The sequence below is a fragment of the Stegodyphus dumicola genome, chromosome 8 (genome assembly GCF_044657685.1).
Source record: "Stegodyphus dumicola isolate Sdum_Otavi_A_Nest chromosome 8, ASM4465768v1".
In the NCBI taxonomy this organism is placed as follows: domain Eukaryota; kingdom Metazoa; phylum Arthropoda; class Arachnida; order Araneae; family Eresidae; genus Stegodyphus; species Stegodyphus dumicola.
This window is the reverse complement of record NC_140775.1, coordinates 170,254,816-170,279,476: the sequence shown is the minus strand read 5'-3', so window position 1 is coordinate 170,279,476 and position 24,661 is coordinate 170,254,816. Positions and strand designations below refer to the sequence as shown.

Below are 24,661 nucleotides of genomic sequence, written 5' to 3'. Positions count from 1 at the left end.
CTATCATATTCTGCTTGATAGTTAGAATTAATTATACTGAGAGGAAGTCGTGGTCAGAAAATGTTGGACACTTTTTGTTTTCATACCTACAGGTCACCCGTTAACATTTTTCCTATATTCCCTTAGCATTTTATGTATTTTCATTAGTGACGCTTTAACCATTTTAGCGTTTTTCATTGGTGTGTGGAAAAAAGGATTGGTCTTTATTTCTATCACACCTTGAAGTAATACATTATATTCAGAACTTAAATTAAACCAGAGACGGTTGAGCTATTTCTTACTTTTTGAAATAGCGTGAAATAGTAATTCCATCCGAAAATTCAAATAACTCAAAATCGAGTAGTTTATTTCATTATATTAATTAATTATCATTAATTTAATAACTTTTTATATTTTTATTTATTTCTTTACATTTTATTAAATTTCAATAGTAATTGTTTAATTATTCTAATAATAAATCATGCAGTTTTAATAATTATTTAATTATTAATCATTTTACTAGTCTTTTTTTATTTTATTTAATTTATTTATTTATTTATTTTTTCTTCTTTCTTGACAGTCTTCTATATGACTCCGGCTCTTCTAAGCTTAGAAATTAAGCCTTGATAACAGAAAAAGAAGATTTAGAATATGCTTTCTTTTTCATGGCCTTTTGTCATGTAATAGAAAGTTTGCCTTCCACTAATTATATCAAAGAATCTCTAAGGAGAAGAATAAAAGCTTCCATAGACGCAATGTAAACCTGTTTTTCCTCTGCGCCGCTATACCAAAGAGCAGCGGCTATGCAGTGAAACAGAAGAGCAGGGTGGAATTTTAAATAGCGCAGTCCGAGGAGATAGTAAATTTGTTTACTTTTAAATAACTCAAAATGTTTTATTTTCATACATTTCCGGAGTTTTAGGAGCAAAATCATGTTAGTTGGAATTTGGGTGAATTATAGAAATCCTATCCAATTTTTACTTTCAATTTAAACAGCGAGACAAAACTTAAATGAAATAAAATTAATACTTATTAGGATTCAGAGACTTTTGTTTTAGATAAATTGTGTAGTTGATCTTTTATCTTCTTATCTTTAATTGTCTAGATGTTTCGCATGGAACATCCTAAAGTTCAATTGCAAAATAAATAAAAAAAAAGAATAAATAAATAAATTTTATTATTTTTATATTCCTTACTTTTTCCCTTAACACTTCTTTCTGTAAATCCATATAATTGCTCTTCATTTGATATAATATCCAGCATTAATTTATAACTAGCATCAGAATTAATAGAAGACAAAATTAACTACTGCTGTGATGTTAAATTTCTAACAAATCTGCAATTAATTGCATAAATAACGCTATTTTGTAATTCTTTTCATATCAAGCATATTATTAAATATTAAAATAAAAAATAACACATTTTAAGTAAAACAATGATATTTATTGACGTTTCTTAAGTTTCAGAATATAAAAAGATAATAATAATTCCAAGCATCTTCACAAATACCAGGAAATGTTTTAGACAATTATTTGGAATGACCATTATGAAAACCATAAGCAATGTTTGCAGCCAAGAGCGAAAAGTATTTCACTTAAATTAACAAATACAAAATTAGACGTAAAAGGTCTTTTAAAGAATTTCACATAAAGTATTAAAATAACTGATTTCATTCTTTTTTCGTAAAATATTCAATACTTCTTACATTTATTAATATAAGATTAAATACTTAACTTGAAAATCAAACCTATAGGTATTAATAAAACCTGGGAAGAAATTTTGTAAATAATTTACTAAATCATATAAATATTGTTGCCATTGGGAGAAAAATTATTTCGAATTTTGAAATTAGGCATTAATTTTTTTAAATAAAAATTTCTAAAAACATTTCTAGTCTTTTTTAATAATGGAAATTCAAATTCTTTAAGTAAGTGTAAATTACGGCTACAAAAAACAAATCATTTTACGAGTGATACTGATCATTTAAATACTGCTATTGAATGAAATATCCACAGCTTCAATGCTTTTTTAGCTGAATCGAGTGTTAAGAAGAGATAAACTCGTTATAAAACAATGGAAATGATATCACTAGTCGACAAAAATCAAGATGAAAAATAGTTTTTTTCTTTTTTTTTCCTTTTCTTTTTTAGTTTCTACCGCAAGTTATCGAAGAATTTTATTTCAAGTCTAGCAGCTACGCCTGCAGCTTTCGTCTGGCTTTTAAATGTACCGGAACAATGGCTAAAGGGAACACCAAACGTTAAATTTAAAAAGTACGCAGAATTTTACTCTGCAGAACAGCTTCATCCAAGCAAAAAAAAAAAAAAAGTCTTACATATAACAAAATTATAATGAAATAAGCAATAGCCCTTAATACAAATATTAATTTTCCTAACCAATAAATTAACCAACTTCCCGTTGCCTTCTTTCAACAAACGTCTAGTATCCAAGAGAAACATTAAATTTAAAAACTGCACAGAATTATTGCCCTCATTTTTCCAAGTGGCAACAGTGCTGATTTTCAACGGTCAGCAGTCTATACAATCGAATGAAAAATTGTTGCCAAAACCACATTTGTAAAAGAATTGAAACTATTCAAAATAATGCGATAAAATCAAAAAGATAAAATTAAAAAAAAAATCTGATTCGAATTTTGAAAAAAAATAGCTTTGAGGTGCACTGGATCTTGTCTAGATGAACCTATATACCAAATTTCGTAACCCTGGGTACGCGCAGCACGAGCGAAAAGACACACAGATTATTTCTTTTATTATATATAGAGATTAATAAATATACTGTTTTTCAACTTTGGTATCTCGAACACACGGTGCTTAAACCTTTCTTAAACGCGATGCAATCGCTTGCTCATTGAGCGGTAATTTGAAAGACAGACTTATGCTAAACAAAAATAATGAATTAATGTAGTAAATTACGGATTTTATTTGATGTAAGTAACTTCTTTTAGTGCCTAAAAATTTTTCTACAATGCAGTATACAGAATGACTCATGACAAACAATAAGATGAAATACGTTGAAACATTCTCAGCCTTCTGGACTTAAGTGGATCAGCATAGGAATAGTACACTTTAAAAGCTGCTTCAAGTTTTCTCAGAGATAAATAATATGTTGTAATTAAGATGACAAAATTAGCAGGATAAAATAAAAATCAAAAGTGTCATTCTTGTAACAAAGCACACACGCTTACTTCATACAGCTATTAAGAAAATGTACTTGAAAAGCCCACATCTATATTTTGATTTGCATGGACATATAGAATCGTATAGTATATTTCCTTTATGATTATAGTTTTCAAATTAGTAAAATTCCTTTCCTTATTTCAATATAATTGATATTGAAACTTGTAGGAAGAACAAAGCTAAATTTTCAGAATGAACAAAATACTTTTATTTGAATTTTAAAACAGAACCAAAAAAAAATAAATGCTGCAGCTCTTAACTATGAAAATTTTAAACTCTTAACTACTACAGTTAAAACTCTTACAACTATTAAAATATTATAATCTTAAACTCTCCAAACAAAATATATCAAAAAAATCTTCCGAATCCCTTCTTGTTGCCACACCGTAAATGCAAGTTCTTGTCCTATTATTTATATTTCACGTTCTCTTTAAGTCACGATCTTCACAAGTCATGATCTTTACAAGTCACAATCTTTACAAGTCCCCCCACAAGAAGCACATTCGTCACCGTAGAGACAATGCTGCTCAGAGTTCATTGAGAAAGAAAGAGTTAACAGCTAACCTTGACAAAGCATCAGCATTCCCATGTGAACTTCCTTTGCGATACGTCACAGTCATGTTATACCGTTGTAACGCTAAGGCCCAACGAGACAGTTTAGCACCAGGAGGGGCGCTTTGGGTCAAGTAGGTGAGGGGATTGTGATCAGACACAATTTGCACTTTGGCACCGAAAATCCATGTGTCAAATTCTTTCAAGGCTTCGATGACACAAAATGCTTCTCGTTCACACAAAATGCTCCTCAAATCTTCTCTGATGGTTGACCATCGTTGCTGACAGGGCGTTAGTTTCTTGCTGAAAATTGATATGGGCATTTCTTTTGTAAATGGCTTATCTTCATTATCATTCTCACCTATGGTAGGCAATCCTAGTAGCTGTTGTTCCTTATCATCTTTCTTCTCTTCTATCTTTCCAATGGCTTTGTCAAGTAGCTCATACCATTCATCAATTGTTTCAGCTTTATCAATTTCTTCAAATATGGGATTTCTGTGCTTGGTGAAAGTCCTATAAACTGAAAAAAAATCTCAGCAATTTTTTTCTTCTGCTTTTTCTAATAATTCTTCATCAACATGATGTAAATCGTCTACCTCGGACTCGGGCTCTTCTATTAATTCAACAATTCGTTCCGTTTCTTTCTCGTCTTCCAGTTCTTCGCTGTCATCCGAATAACTTTCTGTTCAATCTTCCATGTTCTCACCCTTGAACTTGAAAGGTTTCTGTGGGTTTTCAGTTTCATTGTGGATGACATTTTCCTTTTCAGTTTCAACTTTTGTTGTATAATCCACACTTTATTTTTCATCTCCCAGTTCAACAGTATCTATGCTGTCCTTATTGTACTTTTTGTTTCTATTATCATCCAGAATTTCTTTTTCAGTAAATTGTAATAGTTCACTGTTATCTGCAAGTTTATTTTCAGTCTCAAGATCTGCAGCTTTCGTGTGATTTACATTTTCATTTTCAGTTACTAAGTCAGCTTTCACACTTTTCTTATGGATTATTAAGTCATTCTTTTTATCATCTACTTTTTACTTCTCGTTTCCAATTTCAGCAATATATTCTTTCTCTTCTATGTTCTCATCATCAAGATTTACTTGAGTTTTATTGTCATCTGCAATTATTTCTTTTTCAGCTGCAGTTTCAGCATCATCTGTACTTCCTGTTTTGGTTACTGGCTTCACCTGAGTTTCACTTTCATTGACAATTTCTTTTTAGACTGGGATTTCAGTTTCACCCATAAATTCGTTTTTACTTTCAGGTGGAATAATTTCAACATCGGTTATTTTGCTGTCAATTAACTTTTCCTCTTTGAGTTCATCTTCTGTTTCTACCCTCTTAGTTTCTTCAGTTATAATTTCTTCCTTCTGTGCTTCCTGTTCAACAATTTTATCTTCTCTCATTTCTGTTTTCTCTATTTCTGTAAAGGGCAGTTCTTTACAACTTTCACAGAATTTTTTAACATCTTGCTTAATAGTAGGCCAAAAGAATGAGTACTTGATTCGTTGAGTTGTCTTTTTCTCACCGAGGTGGCCGGCAAGAGGGATTTCATGTGCCATTCTTAGAACTTCCCTTCTTTTTTCTAAAGGTAATACAACTTGCTTAATGTTTTCACAACAGATATATTCGGAATGAAGTAATATGCCATCATCGAAAGTATATGAATTTTGATTTTTATTTGCCCATTCAAAGCATTTTTTCAGAGTTTCGTCTTGTTCTTGATGTGTCTTGATTTCTAGTCTTATTCTGTTCGTTGTTTTCAGAGACTTTATGTTTTCTTGGGAAATCTGATTAACAACAGCCAAATTTGTAGTATTGTCTTCAACTGGTGAGGGTTTATCATCTGTCTCTTTGTACTCTAAGGGGAATGCATCCCAATGACGATCACAGTTCCACAGTTCGATATTTCCACAGAGTGTTTCATAAGCTGAAGAACTCAATAGCAAGTCGGTAACTAGCGTTTTTGAAACAGCACACGTAACGGACACTCTACCCTGAAAATCATCGTCAATTTTCATCTGGAAAATCTTTAGTGGAGTAATTTCGTTTTCACCAAAAGCAGAAGATATCTCGATTTTACTTTCTCCTTCGCAGGGTATGTTGTCAACTAATTTCTCACGGACTACTGAAATTTGTGCTCCCGTGTCTACGATTCCATTTAGAATAATATCTCCACATTTAACTTTGACAAGTTTTAATTCATCTATGTTTCTAGACACGTCCACTGATTTTGAGACAGGAATAGAGATCTTGGCAGTTAGCACTTCTGGTTTTTCTTTTTCTGCAAGGGGTACTTGTGTTTGTATTAAGTTGTTTTGTGCTGTTGCAGAAGCACTTCTTGGTATCCGATTTTTTGTACATAACTTAGATGTATGACCTTCTTTTCCACAATTATAGCAAGTTAGTTTGAAAGTAGGCTTTGGTGCTTCGTCACTCTTACGGGATGGGTACACTCTTGGCGTGTTTTCAGCGGACAGCGATTTATTTCTGAAAGCTATTTCTGGAAGTGGAGAACGAGGTTGCCATTTTTTATTAGTTCTGTCTGCTGATGGATTACCACCAGTCCGTTTTGAGATATTACGAACACTGTCATATTCGTCAAGTTTATCAGCTAATTTGGTTGGAGAAACGAACTTCGCCCAATCGTCAAGAAGATTGTCTCTTACTTCATAGGGTACTCTTTTCTTAATTTTGTCAGTAATAATTAAGTCTTTTAACGCGGCAAAATTTGTGATTTCAAGACCATTGATCCATTCTTCAAAATAACTTGTAATTTCGTAGCAAAAATCTCTCCATGATTTTTCAGCGCTCTTTTGGTGCATCACAAATTTTTTTCTAAAGCTTTCAGGATTTAATTTAAATCTCTTCAATAAAATGGCCTTAATGTACTCATAATCTTCAAAATTTTCTTCAGATTCCCTACCAATTAATTGAATGATTTCAGATGGCATTAAAGTCAATAAACATGAAACCCAATCTTTAGGATCAATCTTTGTCCTTTTGGCTTGTCTTTCAAATAAGGATAAATAAATCACAATATCATCGTGTCTTAAATTGAATTTGGGAATAAGCTTTATTAAATCAAAATTATGATGTCCATTTTCATTTGTTGGTGGAGTTTGTGTTAGTCGAACACGAGATTCAATTTCTAGTTTCCTCAATTCAAACTCCATTTGCTCTCTTTTCTGCTGTGCTTCTAATTCTTCTTTCCTTCGTTGTTCCTCAATCTCTTCTTTCCTTCGCTGTTCCTCAAGCTCTTCTTTCCTTCGTTGTCCCTCAATCTCTTCTTTCCTTCGCTGTTCCTCAATCTCTTCTTTCCTTCGCCTTTCCTCAAGCTCTTCTTTCCTTCGCTGTTCCTCAATCTCCTCTTTCCTTCGCTGTTCCTCAATCTCTTCTTTCTCCTTTCTTCGCTGTTCCTCAATCTCTTCTTTCTCCTTTCTTCGCTGTTCCTCTTCTTTTCTTTTCCTCTCTTCAATAATCGTTAAAAACACTTCTTTAGCAAATGCTTCATCATATGTATCACTTTGAATTATTTTATTTTTTATCGCCACGATTTTCATACTTGGATCTACTTGAATTTCTAATTCAGCAGCTAAAGCCAGCAAATCCTCTTTTTTCCCACGTCCCATAAAAGCCATGTCTCGATTTTATTCAGTCAATAGACTCTTAGTTTTATAAAAAGCAATATTTTTTCTCTTTTCTTTTTCTATTTAAATATAATTCACAATGAATTAAATTTTATTCGGCACGAAAATCAATCAGTGGAATCAATACTTAATGTGTTGTTCACCTACTCTGGCGAGTCAAACGAAATTACATTTGAACACTGGCGTATTCATTACTTTGACGAGTAAATAAACTAAGATTCCATGACGGAAACAATAATTAACTTTTCATAATCTTAATTAATTATTTTACGTTTACAAGGTAAATTGAGCTCTCACCTGAGTTATTTTGGTTCGTAATTATATGCGGGGAAACCCCGATCCTACCGACTACGCCAGTAAAAATCCTTTCCTTATTTCAATATAATGAATATTGAAACTTGTAGGAAGAACAAAGCTAAATTTTCAGAATGAACAAAATACTTTTATTTGAATTTTAAAACAGAACCAAAAAAAATAAATGCTGCAGCTCTTAACTATCAAAATTTTAAACTCTTAACTACTACAGTTAAAACTCTTACAACTATTAAAATATTAAAATCTTAAACTCTCCAAACAAAATATATCAAAAAAAAAAAAAATCTTCCGAATCCCTTCTTGTTGCCACACCGTAAATGCAAGTTCTTGTCCCCTTATTTATATTTCACGTTCTCTTTAAGTCATGATCTTTACAAAAATTTTCTTTATTTAATGCCTTTTCAAGTGAGCTATAGACACTAACTTTTACTTCTTTGTACTAAGTAAAGGACGAATTGTAATCGGGAAAGTTCGGGTATCATATTTTATTTCAACGAAAATATCCATTTTGGCCGCTTTCCAATCCATTCGAACCATGTCTTTGCGTTAAAAGACAGAACAAAAGACTCCTTTTTCCAAAATGGTTTTTAAAATGGATTTAAAATGGATTCAGAAGAGATTTTTTCTTGACGTCTGTACGAACGTGCGTACTTGCGTATGTATGTATCTGGCATAACTCAAGAACTATCCGTAGAACGTTGAAATCTGAAATCTTTTATATGGGACTGCTATAATACGTAGTTGCGCACATCTCATTGCGGTTGCCATTAGTTTTTATTCTTATATATTGGTAAATTGTGAATTTTTTGGTTTAAATGTCATTGAATTATGTTGTTCTTGCGTTCCAGTTAAGGTTTTTAAGCCTAATGAAGCAACCATTTGTTTACATTTGAAACTCTCAATAGAATAGTAAATTAAGTCAGTTTCTGCACTTTCGGTGTTTTTTTGCCGATTGGGACCAAAAGCAAATTTTCAGTTCTGTGGACCGCAAAAATCTGCCTTTTTACCCGCTGACCAAATTGCTTGTGTTTGCGTAAAGACTCTAATTTTTTGTAAAAATTATTTCCTTTTAACTGATTTAACTGTATTTGGCGTTTTACCGCATTTTACAAGTTTTAATGAAGATGTTTTGAGTTTTTATGTATTTTTATCTTGCCGCGAAGGGAGAACTGGGTTAACTGAATGAGAAATATATCTGTAATAAAATTCGAGGAAATAAATTTAAATGAAATGCAGGAAAAAATGCGTATAATTTAATAGGTCGTACAAGGAAGTCATTGTGTTGCCCACTTTTTTTTTGATTTTTTTTATATTGAAACCACTTAATATAACTATTCATTTAGCAAGAAACAGGAAAATAAATCGGCATTTTAAATTACCATAGTAAACTAAGTTTCTTTGAGTATTATTTAATGTAGTGAACCCGTGGGACGTAATATGTTCCAGTTCCCGAGAAATAGTGAAATCCTAGTTTCTGAGTTTTTTTTTTTTTCGGGGGGGGGCTCTTATAACCCCTTTTACATTTTTTGTTCAGCGTTCACGTACCCTTGCAACAATGAAACATTAGATGGTTTTTGAATGTGATTTGTCGCGATACTCACTAAATGCCATAAAAATATTTAGTTATTTATTCCACTTCCATTCCGTCAAATTAATACTTGAAATATACCAGGTAATAAAAAGTGGTAACGATTAAAGATTTCTCAAAACATTTATAGAAATAAACTTCACAAAAATTGACAAATTCCTCCGCCATGATGTATAATGGTACATAAGGTACTTGGGCAATTTGTATGTCACTGTAATTATGGATCTGTAACCATGACTTTAAAATTTTAGATCGATAATTTGTAACTTCCGTTCCTTGGAATGGAAAGATGTTCCGCTCCTTTGAAATGGGAAGATGAACTCGCATGCACTTTAGATCAACATATGTGAAGGGTATACTGACCTGATAAGAACGCCACTAGCATTATGTTTATTGTAACGCATAATGATTGTTGCAAAGTCAGATAGATGATTGTAACATTTGCAAAATGAAGTTCAACGGTTAAATATTTGTTTCAAAAATATTTAGGAAACCGCATTTTCCGAGCATGTTCTTACTGCCAACTCGTTTTTCAATGCCTCCTTACTGCTCTTCGGAACAATAACAGAGCCCACGTCCCCGTTGAGAAACTGTGATTTAAAAATACAAAATTATTTTTGAAATTTTCTATTAAATAGGCGTGCACGTAGTTTTGTCCTTATAATATAATTCTCTCTATTATTTTTTCAAATGGAATTTATTTCTGTAATCTGTTACTTTAGAAAAGGAGCTTTAGGATAATGCTGTGGAAAGGTATAAAATACCTTATACACTCCTCCTTGTAAAGAGCGTTTGGAAATAAGGAGACCCAATCGTCAAATCCTGGTGGTGAAGAATCATCATCCACCATCTCTTAATTCGGGCGCCACTGTGCAGACATTGGGTATTTTGAAGCAAGAGACGTGAAAAAGAGCAATGCCCTCACCGGGAATTTAACCTGCACCTCTCGAATACTCGCCGAGTGTGCTACCGTTACACTATGAAGGCATACAGAAAGGACGGAGAAAATATCTTATAAGGGAAATAAATAAAATCATTCAGCTTTCAAATGAAGCTTTTATTGCAACATTTTAAAGTGTTATTTGTTTCTTATTCTGCTAGCAAAATCGTTGATAACATTCTAAAGCTAGGCCAAGACCTTTGTAAAACCACAGGTGATTGAGATATTGCTAAATACCACTAACTATTAAGCTAATGCTCCATTTTGAGGGAGAAATCACCAGGGGTTGGTCCAAGAATCTTCCATCTCTCTTCACCTTCTCTTCCCGCAACTTTTCAAGAGGACTTTCGGCTCACCGTGGATTTTAAGTTCGCCCTTGCCGCACAGGCATTATATGCTTCTTTGGAATTCGAGCCCGGGCCATCTGTACGACAGTCAGCGCACCGCTGGGCGGTTTGAACATAGAGACATAAGTATTTTAGTAACTCAATCATTGGTTTAATAAATTCGCATCGGGATGATGAAGAAAACTGACCAAGTGTTAGAATGGGAGCACAATTAGCGCATCTTCCTTAGGAGCTCGGCCCACCAGCGGCCGGGCGGTAAGGTAGCTGAACACTGGTAGTTCGATCGAGGTTCGAATCCCGACGAACGGGAAGGCTGCAGGAGCGTTTTAGTTGTTTTTCTCCTTTGTAAGTGTATACGAGTCATTTTTCCTTAAGAAATCCTCCAAGAAGGTATCTCTTCCCTCAAGAAGATAGTCTTAGAGTGCTTTGCCATAACTAAACAAACCAAACTAAGCATTGGTACACAGCAAACTCATATAACCTTATTTGTATTAATAAAAAATGAAAAATATTTCTATTCAATGAATGCTTTTTCATGCTTATTAGTTTATGATCCTAAAATAGTAAAACTGATTGTGAATATTATTGAAATACTCATTAGAAAGCTTCTAAGTTAACTATTTGTAAATGCTTTCGGCTTATCACACGTGACAAAATCATTAATTAAAGAATATTACACGTTGATAAATTAAATCGGAAACGAATATCTTTAAACGACATTAAGTATCAAAAAAATCAATCTCTAATTATTCTAATTTATGTTTGAACCAGCCACTCAAGGAAAGTGATAAATGCAGTGTTAGAAAGTCTTCAAAAATCACAAACTTTGAAATCAAATATCACGCACGATCAATTTTTGTTGTACGGAAGTCAAATTTTTTATATTTTGTTTTTTAAAATAAGAATAAACTTTTACTAAACATAACTATAGAAACCGGAGATAGTTAGATTTCTTAATGTTTACAGAATGACATTTCTTTTTTAAATTTAAAATTGTCAAACATGATTATTTGCCGTTTATTAAAGCCTGAGTAAAAACTTTAAGGCCAGTAAAAAGTTTTGAGAAAATGGAAACATTTAAACTGAGGAATTAAAATAGCATTTGATTGATAATTCTTGAGCTTAAATAAAAGTAAAAAAAGTAGAAAAATTAATTTTCAAATATTTTATTATTAGAAAATATTACAGAACACACAGATGAATATTTGAGCCTGAGTAAAAACTTTAAGGCCAACAACCATTCATCTTCGATAGTAGATTTCAGCTCTGTTGTTGATGTAAAATGTCTCCCATTTGCATAAGCTCTTCTTGCTAAGTCACCCCAAAGGTTCTCGATTGGGTTAAGGTCAAGTGATCTAGCTTGCTATTTCACAGTTTCAACATTGTTGACTTGGAACCAATTTTTTGTGCTGTTACTCGAATGGATCGATGCAAAATTCCTTGTCTTGCTGATATTTCCAATTTTCTCCAGCAAGACATTCAGCATTTGGCAAAAGATGATTTGTTAGGACATTTTGGTATCCTTGCGAATTCATTCTACCTGAAACGAATGCAATTTAGCCCACACTATTGTAAGCAAAACAGCCCCAAGTTCTGACAGAACCTCCACCTAATTGGTGCTTGGAAAATATTTCTTTTCATTTCTTATATCATGCCAGTAGAAATTCCAGCCATCTGGTCCATCCAAATTCCATTTTTGTTCGTCAGACAAAAATAATTTCTATCCATTGGTTGTCCCAGGTCATGACTTTCTAGCCATAGTTCAAACACTTTATTTTGTGTCTCTGCAGATATGAGGCTTAGTCAATTTTGCTGTATAAGTGAACCTTCTAGACCTTCTAATTGTGTTATAAATCATTTTTTGACAAACTTTTAAACCTGTCGTCGAAATCAGTTTAATGGTTGAGTACTTTAAAGTAGATACAAGTTGGCAAACTCTTCTTTCATCACGCGAGGACAAAGCTTTAGGTCTTCCCCCAGTATTCTTTTTACCATAATTGTCTTTCAATTTAAAAAAATTCTTGACTACAGTCTTTGATTTTCCTATCTTTATCACAATAGCACGACTAGTCATTCCTGTTGAAGACAAAGCTTCGATCTCTCCTCTTCCACGATCAGTTAACTTCTTACCCTTCGCCATCTTCACAAAGATTACCCATACTTCGAAGAAACTTATGACAAATATGAAAATTGCAGCGTTGTCACAAGCTAGTAGTTGCAAAATCGAAATCGAAATCGAGTCAATGGCTAGGCGGCAATTAGTAGCCAACCGCTACTTTAACCGTCTCTGTTGGTAAATTGCCCTAAGGCGTTGGTACTTAAGTTTTTAATTAAGGCGATTTACGCCGCGCCAACTAGGCGAAACTTGTCAAATTTTGTAAAATGTAGGTGGAGTGGAGGGAGATGATTGGCAGGAGCCTGTCACGTGGGTGGTCACCCACCCAAGTTCAGACTCCGAGCAAAGCAGCTTATGCGTGCAATGAGAAATATTGGATATATTAATAATTATCAAGTTTTGAAACAGGTTATCCAGGTTGGAATAATTAAACTAATATCGCGATCTAAATGAAGACAAATGGCACAACTAAGTGCAACAGTAATTACACGATTATATTATATTTATTTTTTAAAAATGACTGGTGGCCTTAAAGTTTTTACTCAGGCAGAAATACTAACTTTGAAATAATAACATGTTTCTCATAATTATGTACTTACAAATTATGTTTATAGCATTTATTTCTTATCAATGAACTTTAATAATTAATATTATTTGAATCCCTTTTATTTCATTTTAGATTTTCTCAAAAATTTTTACTGGCCTTAAAGTTTTTACTCAGGCTGTATATGTTTATGTATGTTTATACATGTTTATGCATGATTATTATATGTTTACGCCTAACGGCTTCAAAAATGAAGGCCACACAAACTTTTTGGACGCAGTGTATAATCTTAGTAATGATATAGTAAGTATGAAATCGTTTGAAACATTGAGAGATACTATGCTTTAAAAGTATGGATTGCACTATAAATATTATATTTTCTGAGAACAATAATTCCTGGAGAGCGAAATAAAACGAGACATGCCTGTAAGCAGGGAACCACTGATGTTTCAAGTTCTTTGCAACTTTTAATTAAAACGATAATTAAAAGTTGCAAAGAATTGTAAGCTGAGATATCTAGTCGCAGTTAAATTGAACACAAATCTAATCAGTTTTAAATAATGTGTTGAAATCTACTTTTCTTGTACTGCCTAAAAACGTCTAAAAAATGTAATTTTTAAAGGTACAAAAAAATTTTTTTTCTTTCATTTGTTACAAGAATTTTGTTGCTAGGATCTAAAGAAAGGCAAAAGACTTTGTAAATTTTTTAATTATATAACCATAAAAATTTTTAAAAAATATTTCACCACTGGTCTTTTTTTGGCAATGAACACAATTAAATGCTAAATATTAAAACCAATAAAATCAAGGCAATGTACTTTCAACTCTAGTACATGCATGGCAATATAATTTCCAACTGTGATGAACAGAACATCATCTTCCGCATTCATTTCTACTGCAGACGATCCCGAACATCTGAAAAGAACTGTCTCTTAACTTCGTCGAGAGTTTCCTGGGACCGTAAAACTGCCAAAGCTGTCATGGCCATAGCCTTTGCTGCTGTCAGTGTGGGTCTTTGGGCTTCTCGAGATCCAGAAGCTTCGGTAAATTCTTTCGAATGGTTGGCAGCATGGGTGGAGATTCTGAAGAAGGGGTGGATGGAAGGAACGGCATGAGATACATCTCCCATATCTGTAGAAGCAGCGATGGGAATTTCTGAAGCATCCCTAGCGAAATCGACCCCTGCGAAAATTAATTTTGGTTAGCAAGAATTAAACATTTTTCTCTCATAGTAAGAGAAATTTAAATAGTAAGTAAGATAAAATAAATAGATAAATAAAAGTAACATAAATAAAAAGTAAGATAAAATAAATAGATAAATAAAAGTAACATAAATAAAAAGTAAGATAAAAAACAATGAACACAATTTTTTGACCATATAGATAACAACAGTCTTACGACTGCTATTAAATAGTTATACCTGAATATTTATTTCCATTAAATGGAAAACGTCATTAACATGAATTTTAAAATTATAAAAAAATTAATTGCTTAGAGTAGTATTTCCCAACTATGAGTCGAAACAAATTCCTGGAAATAAGCTCAAAGACCGGATTGAAAATTTATTGAGATTTTCATGAGAATGTTATGGTAAATCATATTTTAAGTTTTTAGTTGTTAATAAATAAATAAGAAGTATATAAAAAGAATAAAACTGTAATCCACTGCTCAATTTAATGTAGGTTTTTCTGTAATCTGTCGTGTATTTACTTTAGTTCTGGCATATTTTGAGTTTCAAACTTAAATATGTTGTACTTCTTATTTCCCTTTACATTCAACGCTTTTTATTGCATTATTATTCAATTTATTTTTATTTAAACAAATAAATTTGAATTACAGAAAATACATGAATTACACCAGTTTTGCAAATATGAAAAGTCTTGAGGAAAATTGTTACGAAACAGTACATAAACGAGACTTAATTTCTAAAATCAGAAGTTCCAGAACTCTAGGCAGGCCATCAGGCAAGTAGGGAAAAAATGAATAAATAAAATAGTTAGTAAAATTATTAATCATTTAAATAACTAAAATTAAAATTCAATAAAATGTAAAGAGATCAATAAATTATTAAATTAACGATATATAGCTAAATAATGAAATAAATACCTATTTTACATTTAAGGCTCTGGCTGGAATTACAATTTTACTCAAAAACTAAGAAACAAATTGCCCAGGCTCTGTAAATAAATCGCTCGGGTTTAAACCATGGATGTACAGTAGAATGTACCATTTAAAGGGATGATAAAAACAAATAGCATTCGTTTTCCAGCACATCAATGGAAAAAGGTAAAACGGTTAAATCAATGACTAATGAAAATCGAGAAAATGCTACAAACAGTATATTAGTAAAAAAGGAAGTTTTAACGGAGATGTGTAGGCATGAAAACAAAGACAGAAGAGACTAAAATCTTCTGATGACGATCCCTTGCCGATATAATTTAGCAGTCAAAAGAATGTGAAAGGAGGGGGAAAAATTCCCCCAAGTCAGAAAGGTAATCTGTAAGCTGAGAACAAACGTAAAGTTCTGTGCAAATAACAATTTTAGTCCCGCCAATTGGCTTACATCGTTCCAAAAAGTCTGCAAGTGCTCCTTTTTCGTGGGAAATCACTATAGTGATTTCTCAAACGACCACTTCTGTAAGTGACCAATAGTTCTAAGATTATAAATAAATATTAATATTAAGCATTATTTCTCTAAGACGACCATCTCTATATAAGACCAAAGCTTCTAGAATCTTGGATAGTCATTCAGAGAATTATTTTTACAGCGAAATTATCGCACGAATGTAATTCAATATCAATAACAGATCGCGCGATTGAAAAACATTTTCAGTCCCGTAATTAGGCGAAATTTTTTTCCCCTTATAGGGGAAATATATTATTATAAGGTTAAATACCTTATTATAACGTATTTCTCCCGCTTTCCTAGAGTGCCTTCGTGGTGTAGTGGTTCTGCCCGCTGGCCCGGTAATTCAGAGGTCCGTGGTTCGACTCCCGACGAAGGCGTTTGCTCATTTTTCATCTCTCTGGTACTCCAAAAAAATTCTAATGTCTCTACAGTGGCGCCCGAACTAAAAGGGTGTTGGAAGAGAATTTAGCGATTGGGTCCCCCTTTAAAAAAAAAGTCGCTCTTTAAAAAGGGGATTAATATAAGGTATTTCTCCCGCTTTCCTAGAGTGCCTTTGTGGTGTAGTGGTTCTGCACTCTGGGCCGGTATTCCAGAGGTCCGTGGTTCGATTCCAGGCGAAGGCAGTTGCTAATTTTTCATCTTTCCTGCTTCCAAAAAAGTACCTAATGTCTCTACACCCTAATTAAAAAAATTCGTTTCCGTAATTAAAAAAAAAGAAAATTCCAGTTTTACCTGTATTTGTAGTAGGGTTTGTAATCTGTAAGTAATTTATACATTTTTTAGTAAAAAAAATATGTTATTTGGAATTTAGCAAATATTCTAGAAAATGCTAATCCATTGGAAAAAAATCTTTTCATGACTAAATAATTTTTAAAAACGTCAGAAAAAACAGCAGTTAAAATTAATAACAAAATAACAAGAATAAATTATCAATCATATCAATATTTTTAGTGTACAGCATTTAGAAACAACTTAGTAAAATACATATGAAAATTAAATAATGTGCAAGTTTCAGATGTGCAATGTCAAAAAACTAAAACTGGTAAATTTGAGAACAAATATCCTCAGAATGTTTGACAACCGAAGTCCCCTAGACAATGCAGTATGAATGTCCTCAGGATGTGAAATTGGTGAAGTCCTCAGGACATCTGAGAATCAACAATCTGAGTCCTCAGGACATCCTCTCATATCCCGGGACATAGCGACTTAAATAAGACATCCTCAGGATGTTAAATTACGATATCCTCAGGACATCTGAAAATCAACATACTCAGGACATCCTAAGTATGTCCCGGGATATTGTGACTTAAATAGGACATCCTGAGGATGTTTTGTGCTATGGGGGGTAGTAATATTATGTATGGGCGATGAGGCTACGTTCTAGTGCTTTCCGAAACGAGAAAATTACCCACTGTCATAAATTTAATGCACTTACCGGTAAGCCAGCCTTGATACGTGAGCATGTTTCTTTCCTTAAAACTGTCAGCATCCATCAAAGGGTTTGTTTCCCAGGAAAATACAAGCATGCAGTCAAAAGTTAGATTCAATTTTTAAAACTTATTTATTATTAAAATAAAATTTTCGAGATCAAAAGAATTTTCTGCGAAAATTGTGGTTCCGTTATATAAAAGAAGTACCGAGGATTCAGTTACGTTCCTTCTAGCAGTAAGATTATCTCAAAACTTAGATGCACTGGAGCCAGGCTCAGGCGCAGTTTAAGCTCTGTGCATAATGGATAAAATAGAGGAAGTATAAAATAATAATTAATAAGGAAACCGTAGAAATGAAGTAATCTTGAGGAACAGAAATATAAAATGGATGAAAGCCTTTGTCTCAAGGCTTTCTGATCTATCCGATGACGTAAATTTACATTGTTTATTCAACTTATTTTTGTTTCAAAAATCCGATATCATCCTCGGTTAAAATGGCAAAGCTGCAAACAATGAAAAATTAAATCATCATCACTTAAAATTATAGAGCTGCTAATGATGAATATTTTGAAATTCATTCTTGTTAGCAACCGATAGCTTTTTAAGAGAGTGGGAGAAGAATGGCAAAATTCAGTAAATTAGTTTAAAAATTACTAAAGAACTTCATTTGCTTAAATTCATTTATTAAATTTTGCCACAAAGCTTACTTTTTTGATACAGTCGATGATGTAAAATCGAAATATGGCAACTATTAATTTAACCATTTAACAAAGATATGTAAGAAAATTCAACTCTACATTTAAAAAAAAGTTCTACTGAATTTTGAAAATCTTGTGGAATATTACACTGTCATTGCGAACACGAATGTATGAAACATTTTTGAGAAAAGATGGATCAATAGAAAAAGGTCAAAATTTAAGTTCAAGATCTTACCCAAATAGATAAATTGTGTTAAGCAGAACCGTATAAGAATTTCCGTAAAAGAGATAAATAACATTTCATTGCAGAAAGCAGAGAGAAACTGTGAGAATAAAGAGAAGTTTAATAAATGATATGCTTTGTTCTTTTGAAAGCAGAACAGGTCTTTAATTTTAAAAGCAGAATAATATTAATTACGAATTTTTATATTAAAAGGTCTTTCGTACTATATGTTCGAACTTCAAATGAATGTAGTTTTTATTTTATATATGCTTCAATTTAATTTTACTTGCTTTCCTTTTATTTTCTATTTATGTCGTTTGGCCACTAATAATTATTGTTAGTTTAGATTCTCCGAAGTGGCAACAAGCAATATATATATATATGTTTATGCAGTTAGTTAGGCTTACTGTTAAAGTAGCGGTTGGCTACTAATTGCCGCCTAGCCATTGACTCGATTTCGATTTCGAGTTAGGCTTATTAAAAAAGAATGTCATGTTATTTACATGAGTGATGTTTTATATTTGAGATTCAAACATTTTCCGAAAATAAATGAATACTTTAGAATAATTTTAGTAGTTTCTTAGAGTTCGTAATGCGCTGGTAGAGTAATAGTTTATTTTGACACGTAAAGCGAACATTATCAATTAAAATAAAACATTAAAAAAAAAAAAAAAAGAATAAAGAAATAACTTTAAAGAAATGTTACAGACCTAAGCGCTCTGCATATGTCTGATATAAACCGCTCAAAACTTGATTCGTCACCAAATTCTTGAAACTACCTTTTTCACATAAATTATAATTGACTTCACATCCAGTTGCAGCTGCAGCACTCGATATGCAAGCTTCAACTCGAGTTTGCAGTTCCCTTAGTTCAGCCTTAGTGGGAGCTCGCAGAAGCATTTTCAGGCACGATTCTGCTGGGATGATATTTGGAACAATGCCACCTTTTGTGATCACAACTACAGAAGAAACATGTGATTAGTATATGTATCTAAAATAAAAAATATTTAAATCAAAATTATAATTTAAATTATCAATATCCCTTTAATTCCTAATTTCATTTGAGTACTTCCCCTCTCTATTTTAAAAGTAGTAATAACTTTCCTGGACTGTGCCATATCTAGATTAATTCATATAATATGACTCTTATACAATAATGATGACGTAGTTAATTCGGAATTCAAAAAATCGAGAACCGAAATCTTTCTCTTAATTAGCAGCCATGTTAGATGATTTCTTTCCTCGTTTACGCTGCTTTCTTCCGATCGCATAAATATTATAAATATAAATGCTCTTGAAAAGGCACAATTAGTGTACCATTTGCCTATAGCCGCAAACTGTTTACTGAAATAAATGGAATATTTAATCTGCCTCGGGTGCCAAGTTCCATTATACAAGTAGATCGACACCTCAACATCTACGAAGGAAAAATTTCGATATCTGCGCAATCAGCTTTCTTACATTTCTACAACATCATCATCATTATCTATATATATATTAACTTTATGAATTAATATTCTTCCACGGAAATAAAATAAGAGCATCGAAGTCATCAACTCAATTGTACACAATATTCTCAACAGATGGCGCCACTAGGCAACATTTACTTGCAGAAACTGTGATAATCACTCCTTAAACTATAAAAAATACAAGAACCCAGAAATATTTGCCATGTTTTTAGAATAAAATATTTTTGTATATTTTTTTCATCGAAAACGATAAAAATGTACCTAATTACAAACTGTATCGTTTCAACATTTAAAAAACTTTTAATATTAGTACACATAAAGATGGCAAATCTTTGATCAGCATTATGAACAGTTTGGTAGATGACAATGTACTTAGGACATACACATACATTCCGTTTACATTTCGATAAAAAAGTTCACGCCTTATGTAGGTGTTTGGTTATCGTTACTGTTATTATATATTTTATTACTTATGGCTGTCTATTCCTTATTGTTTGTATTTTCAGTTTACTCCAGTGTGTTTTAGTTTATAGACCAGACCTTGGCAGCAATGCTCAGCGGGTCACCTAGTGACCCATTTGATAATTTAAAGTGATCCACTTGAACTCCGAAAATAAAGTATCAAATATTTAAAAAAAAAAAAAAAAAAAAAAAAAAAAATCTGAAATGTTTCAGATTTTAAATTACGTCCAAAGGGGCGTTTTTTAACATTTTGTGTGTTACCTTTCTTTATTAAATATCATGTTCCTCGCACTTAAACCATAAGATCCAGTGCAACAGCAATATCGCAAAATAGTTTTAAAACGAGCATTTCTTTAGAATTTCCGATACAGAGACTCACGCGCTGGAGATAAAAATGTTTTTTCTGCACAACGTTGCCATTGCTCGCTTTGAAATCCTTGAGTTTGTTAATCAAAAATTCGTCAAAGTTTTAAAAATTAAGAAATCGATCATAAAACAAATTTCAAATTTCAAATTTGGTCTTTCACATGCTCATATTCGTTGAAGGATTACGTTATTCAAAATTCGATGACTCTATGTACCGTTATTTTATGACAATGTGAGAAATATACATACATTTACGCAGATTTTCATTATTTAATTTCTTCAAATATAATGCAGGACTGTAACATTTTGTGGCAATATTTTGAAAAGTGAACCGACATTTATCCGTCCGACGCAAAATGCCGAAACGAAACTAATAGTCCTTCGGGATTCAAATCCCTTTGGACTAAAAAAAAAAACAAAAAAAAAAAAAAAAAAACTATTAAACATAAATACGAAAGAACACTTGAAGGACGTATAAAAAGTAAACCGAAACCAATAATAATTATAATAATAAGTAACATTCTTGTTTGATTACTAAGTTGCAATAACGAATATGCTTTTTTATTTTTTAAAAAGTAAAAAAAAAAGTAACATAATTTGAAGGAAAAATAGATAAAATTGGCAACACCGGTATTCATAATTTATAAATAACAAAAAATTGGCTTTTCTATTTTGTCTACATTCGGTTCAATTTATAAATGCGAGCAAGTATTTTCACACACGAAATTTATTTTAAGTAAGAAACAGGAGAAGCTTAACTACCGAAAACTCAGATGTTTTTATTCGTCTTAAAATGATTAACTGTAAGTAACAGTAACAAAACTTCACTAAACTGACGACACAAGTTCAACATCAGAAGACCCATTGATATCGAAGACAAAAAAAAGTTTATCAGCTATGCTTGATTATGCTTAGAGCGTATCGTGTAATTATTTTCTCAATAAAATTTATCTTAGAATTCACCTAAAAAGACTGTTTTAAAACAAAAATATGACCGACCCGAAGCATCATCCTAATACACACATTTTGGCAGGTTTTGACTCGCAACCAAAGAAATGTTGCCGACGTCTGTTCTAATCATGTCTGTTTTATGTTATTTCTGTCCGGCCATTTCTACTGCTTTCCTTCAACTCTTTCAGGATTTGCAAATTTCAGAAGTAAGGTATTTAATGTTTTATATGCGCAGTTTTATACAGCGATTTCTATATATCAAGAGCGCTGTTGCATATATTTCAAAATTAAATTGAACAGTAGATTTTATTTAAAATTGAGTAGTTCAGCTATCTATTTAAACTCCAATGAAAAATTGTAAGCTTGCTCGCATCAAAAGAAATCACAATTTCTTTGACTCGTGTTAACAACGTAGCTCCTAAACCTTAAATTGCGTCTTTCTGAGGTTTAAAATCCTTCTTCCAGGTATTTTATTAGAAGATTATTGGATTTTTATAACAATTGCACTGCATTGCGGGAATACGGAAGGGGTATTTGAAACATTGCATTAGTTCATTACTGTTCTTTAATATTATTTCTCGTAAGAGGTCTAGCGCGTATTTAGACACTGATAGCAATGAAAAACGTTTATTTTGGAATAATAGTTGTATTTTAATCTCTGCTTTTTTTGAGTCTTTTTTTTTTTTTTTTTTTTTTTTTTTTTTGAAGAATCGTGAAAAATGTGCAATACCCCTCTGCGGGACTCGAAACCTGGAACGCTCGAAAAAGAAGTTTTTTCAAACTTCCGCCAGAATGATCGGCTTAAACTTTTGGCCGATCTCTCTTTCATGGCGGCAGTAATGTAGTACATAAGCGTTGCTAAAAGAATAAAATAAAAAGTTTATTTTATTATTTACACTTTTAATAATTATTCTCAATTTTATTAACACAAAATTAGGAGAAATTGAGAATCAGCCTAGATCAATTATTGTCTAACTTTTGAACAGTTAGTGGGTTTGTTGAACGGATTCATGAAGTGACGGGGCCATCTCACTTGAACTTTTGTAACCCCCTCTTAAGATATACTATGTTTATTATTTTTTTTAAATCAGTTAATGATTTGAGGTCACAAAGAACAGCATGTAATCCCAAAAATCCGCCTGTAAATGGATTTAAGTGGTAACTAAGACACTCTACAACTGTTTTTTTTTTTTTTAATTTTTTATAATAACTTAATAACGCTGCCTACCTGGGATAGTAGTTAGTGATTCTGTCTACCGTAATGAATGACCCAAGGTCAAATTCCGAAGAAATCATTGATGGTTGTAAACGTATAGTACCTGCGCGGCATCGGGCACTCAAAATATGCGGCGAGTCGAAACCCCTCTTGAGAGGCTAATAGTAGAGGAAGAGTGATGAAAGACCCTCGGACCTCCCCCCCCCCGAGGCGGAACTGAGCAAAGCTACTATCAACTGTATGGCGCTCAAGGCTCTTGCGAACGACAGGTACAATCTTGCCTCCATACCAAGATGAATTTCGTGGGCTTGTTCTGATATCAGACGAGCGTGATTAGTCACAGCAACAACATAACTTATTTGTACATCAATTATTTATATTTATCTTTAATAATTTTTAGCCCAAAGGGCGTTGGCCCAGATGGGTTATTAATTTCGTTTTGGCATTTTGCTTCAAAAACATTTAATTTCTTTGAATATTATCGCCCTGCATTATATTAAAAGAAATTAAATGATGAGGAATCTGCATAAATGTATGTATGTTTCTGGTATTGCGATAAAACAAAGGTACCTAAAGCCATAAAATTTTGAATAACGTGGTGCTCCAAACGAACATAGACATTTGGAAGCCCGAATTTTGAATTTGTTTTATTATCTATTTAAATTCTGTAAAATTTTAACGAATTTTTTATTAACAAACTCAACCATTTCAAAGCGAGCAATAGCAACATAGTACGGGAAAAAAAAAAAAAAATTATCTCCAGCGCGCGAGACTGTGTATTGGAAATCCTAAAGGTATGCTGTTTTTAAAAATTTTGTGATATTGCTGTTGAAATGAATTTTATTTGGTGTATGTGCGAAGAACATGATATTTAATAAATGAAGGTAACACACAAAACTTTAAAAAAAAGCTCTTTTGGGCGTAATATAAAATCTGAAAACTTTCAGACATTTTTTATTATTGTTATTTTTATTTTTCATTTGGTTTTTCTTATTTTGTATTTTTCACTGCTGCTATTGTTGCGGTATTATATTTATTGTGTACATTTGTTTACTTTATTAATGTTACATTTTTGCTGCGTGTATTTAATTAACTCCTCTTTCCATAATTTTATAATATGCTTCATATTTATTTCAAAGATGAAAAGTGTTATAACTTCACAAAATTAATATAGAGTGAAAGGTTTTCCAACAACAGATTTTTGCAAATTTTGGATCGTCAATTTTCCTAAAGCCTTTCAAAAAATGAGAATAAATCGCTTTATATAATGATCTCTTCTAAAACAATCTCAAGAAATGTTTTAGATGTCTAGATAATATTTTAACATCATCTAGAAATATAAAAGCAAAATGGGGATGAAAATGAATGGTTTGATTAAAATATTTTTAAATTTTACATGAGCTTCTTCCTTTCATAATCTTATGATTCTTTTCACTCAATTTTTCTGCTGAATCAAGCTGTCTTGAATTTCCCTAACGCCCAAAAAAGCACTTATCCTTGTCCTTAGGTTAAGAAAGGAAATCAGTGCGCAAAAATTTGCTCAAATTTTATTGTTTTCGTAGAATTATTCATAATAAATTTGCTTTGAATAAACACCGAGGTTTCTACTTAACGAAGAATGGCTATACAGGCGAATGCAACTATAATGAACCGAGATTGTTATAACGAAACTCCTGATATAACGAACGAATCTTTAGGTCCTATTCAGTTTCCTATAGACTAACATTATTTTATATTTCTTATGACTAAATATTATTTTATAACTGTTTTATAACTAATCTTTAGAAGTACGAAAACCGGATGTAACGAAACTTTGTAAATATCTATCTCCCTCCGCAGTGCTTTTGTATTTTTTCCAGAATTTCCCCAAGTTTTAACGAAAACACGACTATTCGTTATTATTATCTATGTGTAGCATACACATTAGAATCCACATTATGCATTTCTTCCCTAAAAAAAACTCAATAATAAAATACAAAATCTAAAAGG

At 32.1% G+C, this 24,661-nt stretch overlaps 2 protein-coding genes across 3 annotated transcripts in view; both read right to left on the bottom strand.

Annotated features, from left to right (window-relative positions):
• LOC118182276 (xaa-Arg dipeptidase-like) overlaps positions 1-12,708 on the bottom strand; it is a 33,689-nt gene extending 20,981 nt beyond the window's left edge. Inside the window, exon 1 of the mRNA XM_085823053.1 lies at positions 12,439-12,708. Coding sequence (XP_085679179.1) covers positions 12,439-12,708 — 270 coding nt within the window. The remainder of the gene's footprint in view (positions 1-12,438) is intronic.
• Positions 12,709-13,919: 1,211 nt separating this feature from the next.
• The window catches only part of LOC118182267 (peptidase M20 domain-containing protein 2-like), a 48,631-nt gene continuing 37,889 nt past the window's right edge, over positions 13,920-24,661 (bottom strand). For both annotated transcript variants that reach the window (XM_085822737.1, XM_035351587.2), the window contains 2 exons: positions 18,919-19,167; positions 13,920-14,410 (listed from right to left, as the gene is read on the bottom strand). In XM_085822737.1, the coding sequence (XP_085678863.1) occupies positions 14,121-14,410; positions 18,919-19,167 (539 nt within the window). In that variant the 3' untranslated portion in view covers positions 13,920-14,120. The remainder of the gene's footprint in view (positions 14,411-18,918; positions 19,168-24,661) is intronic.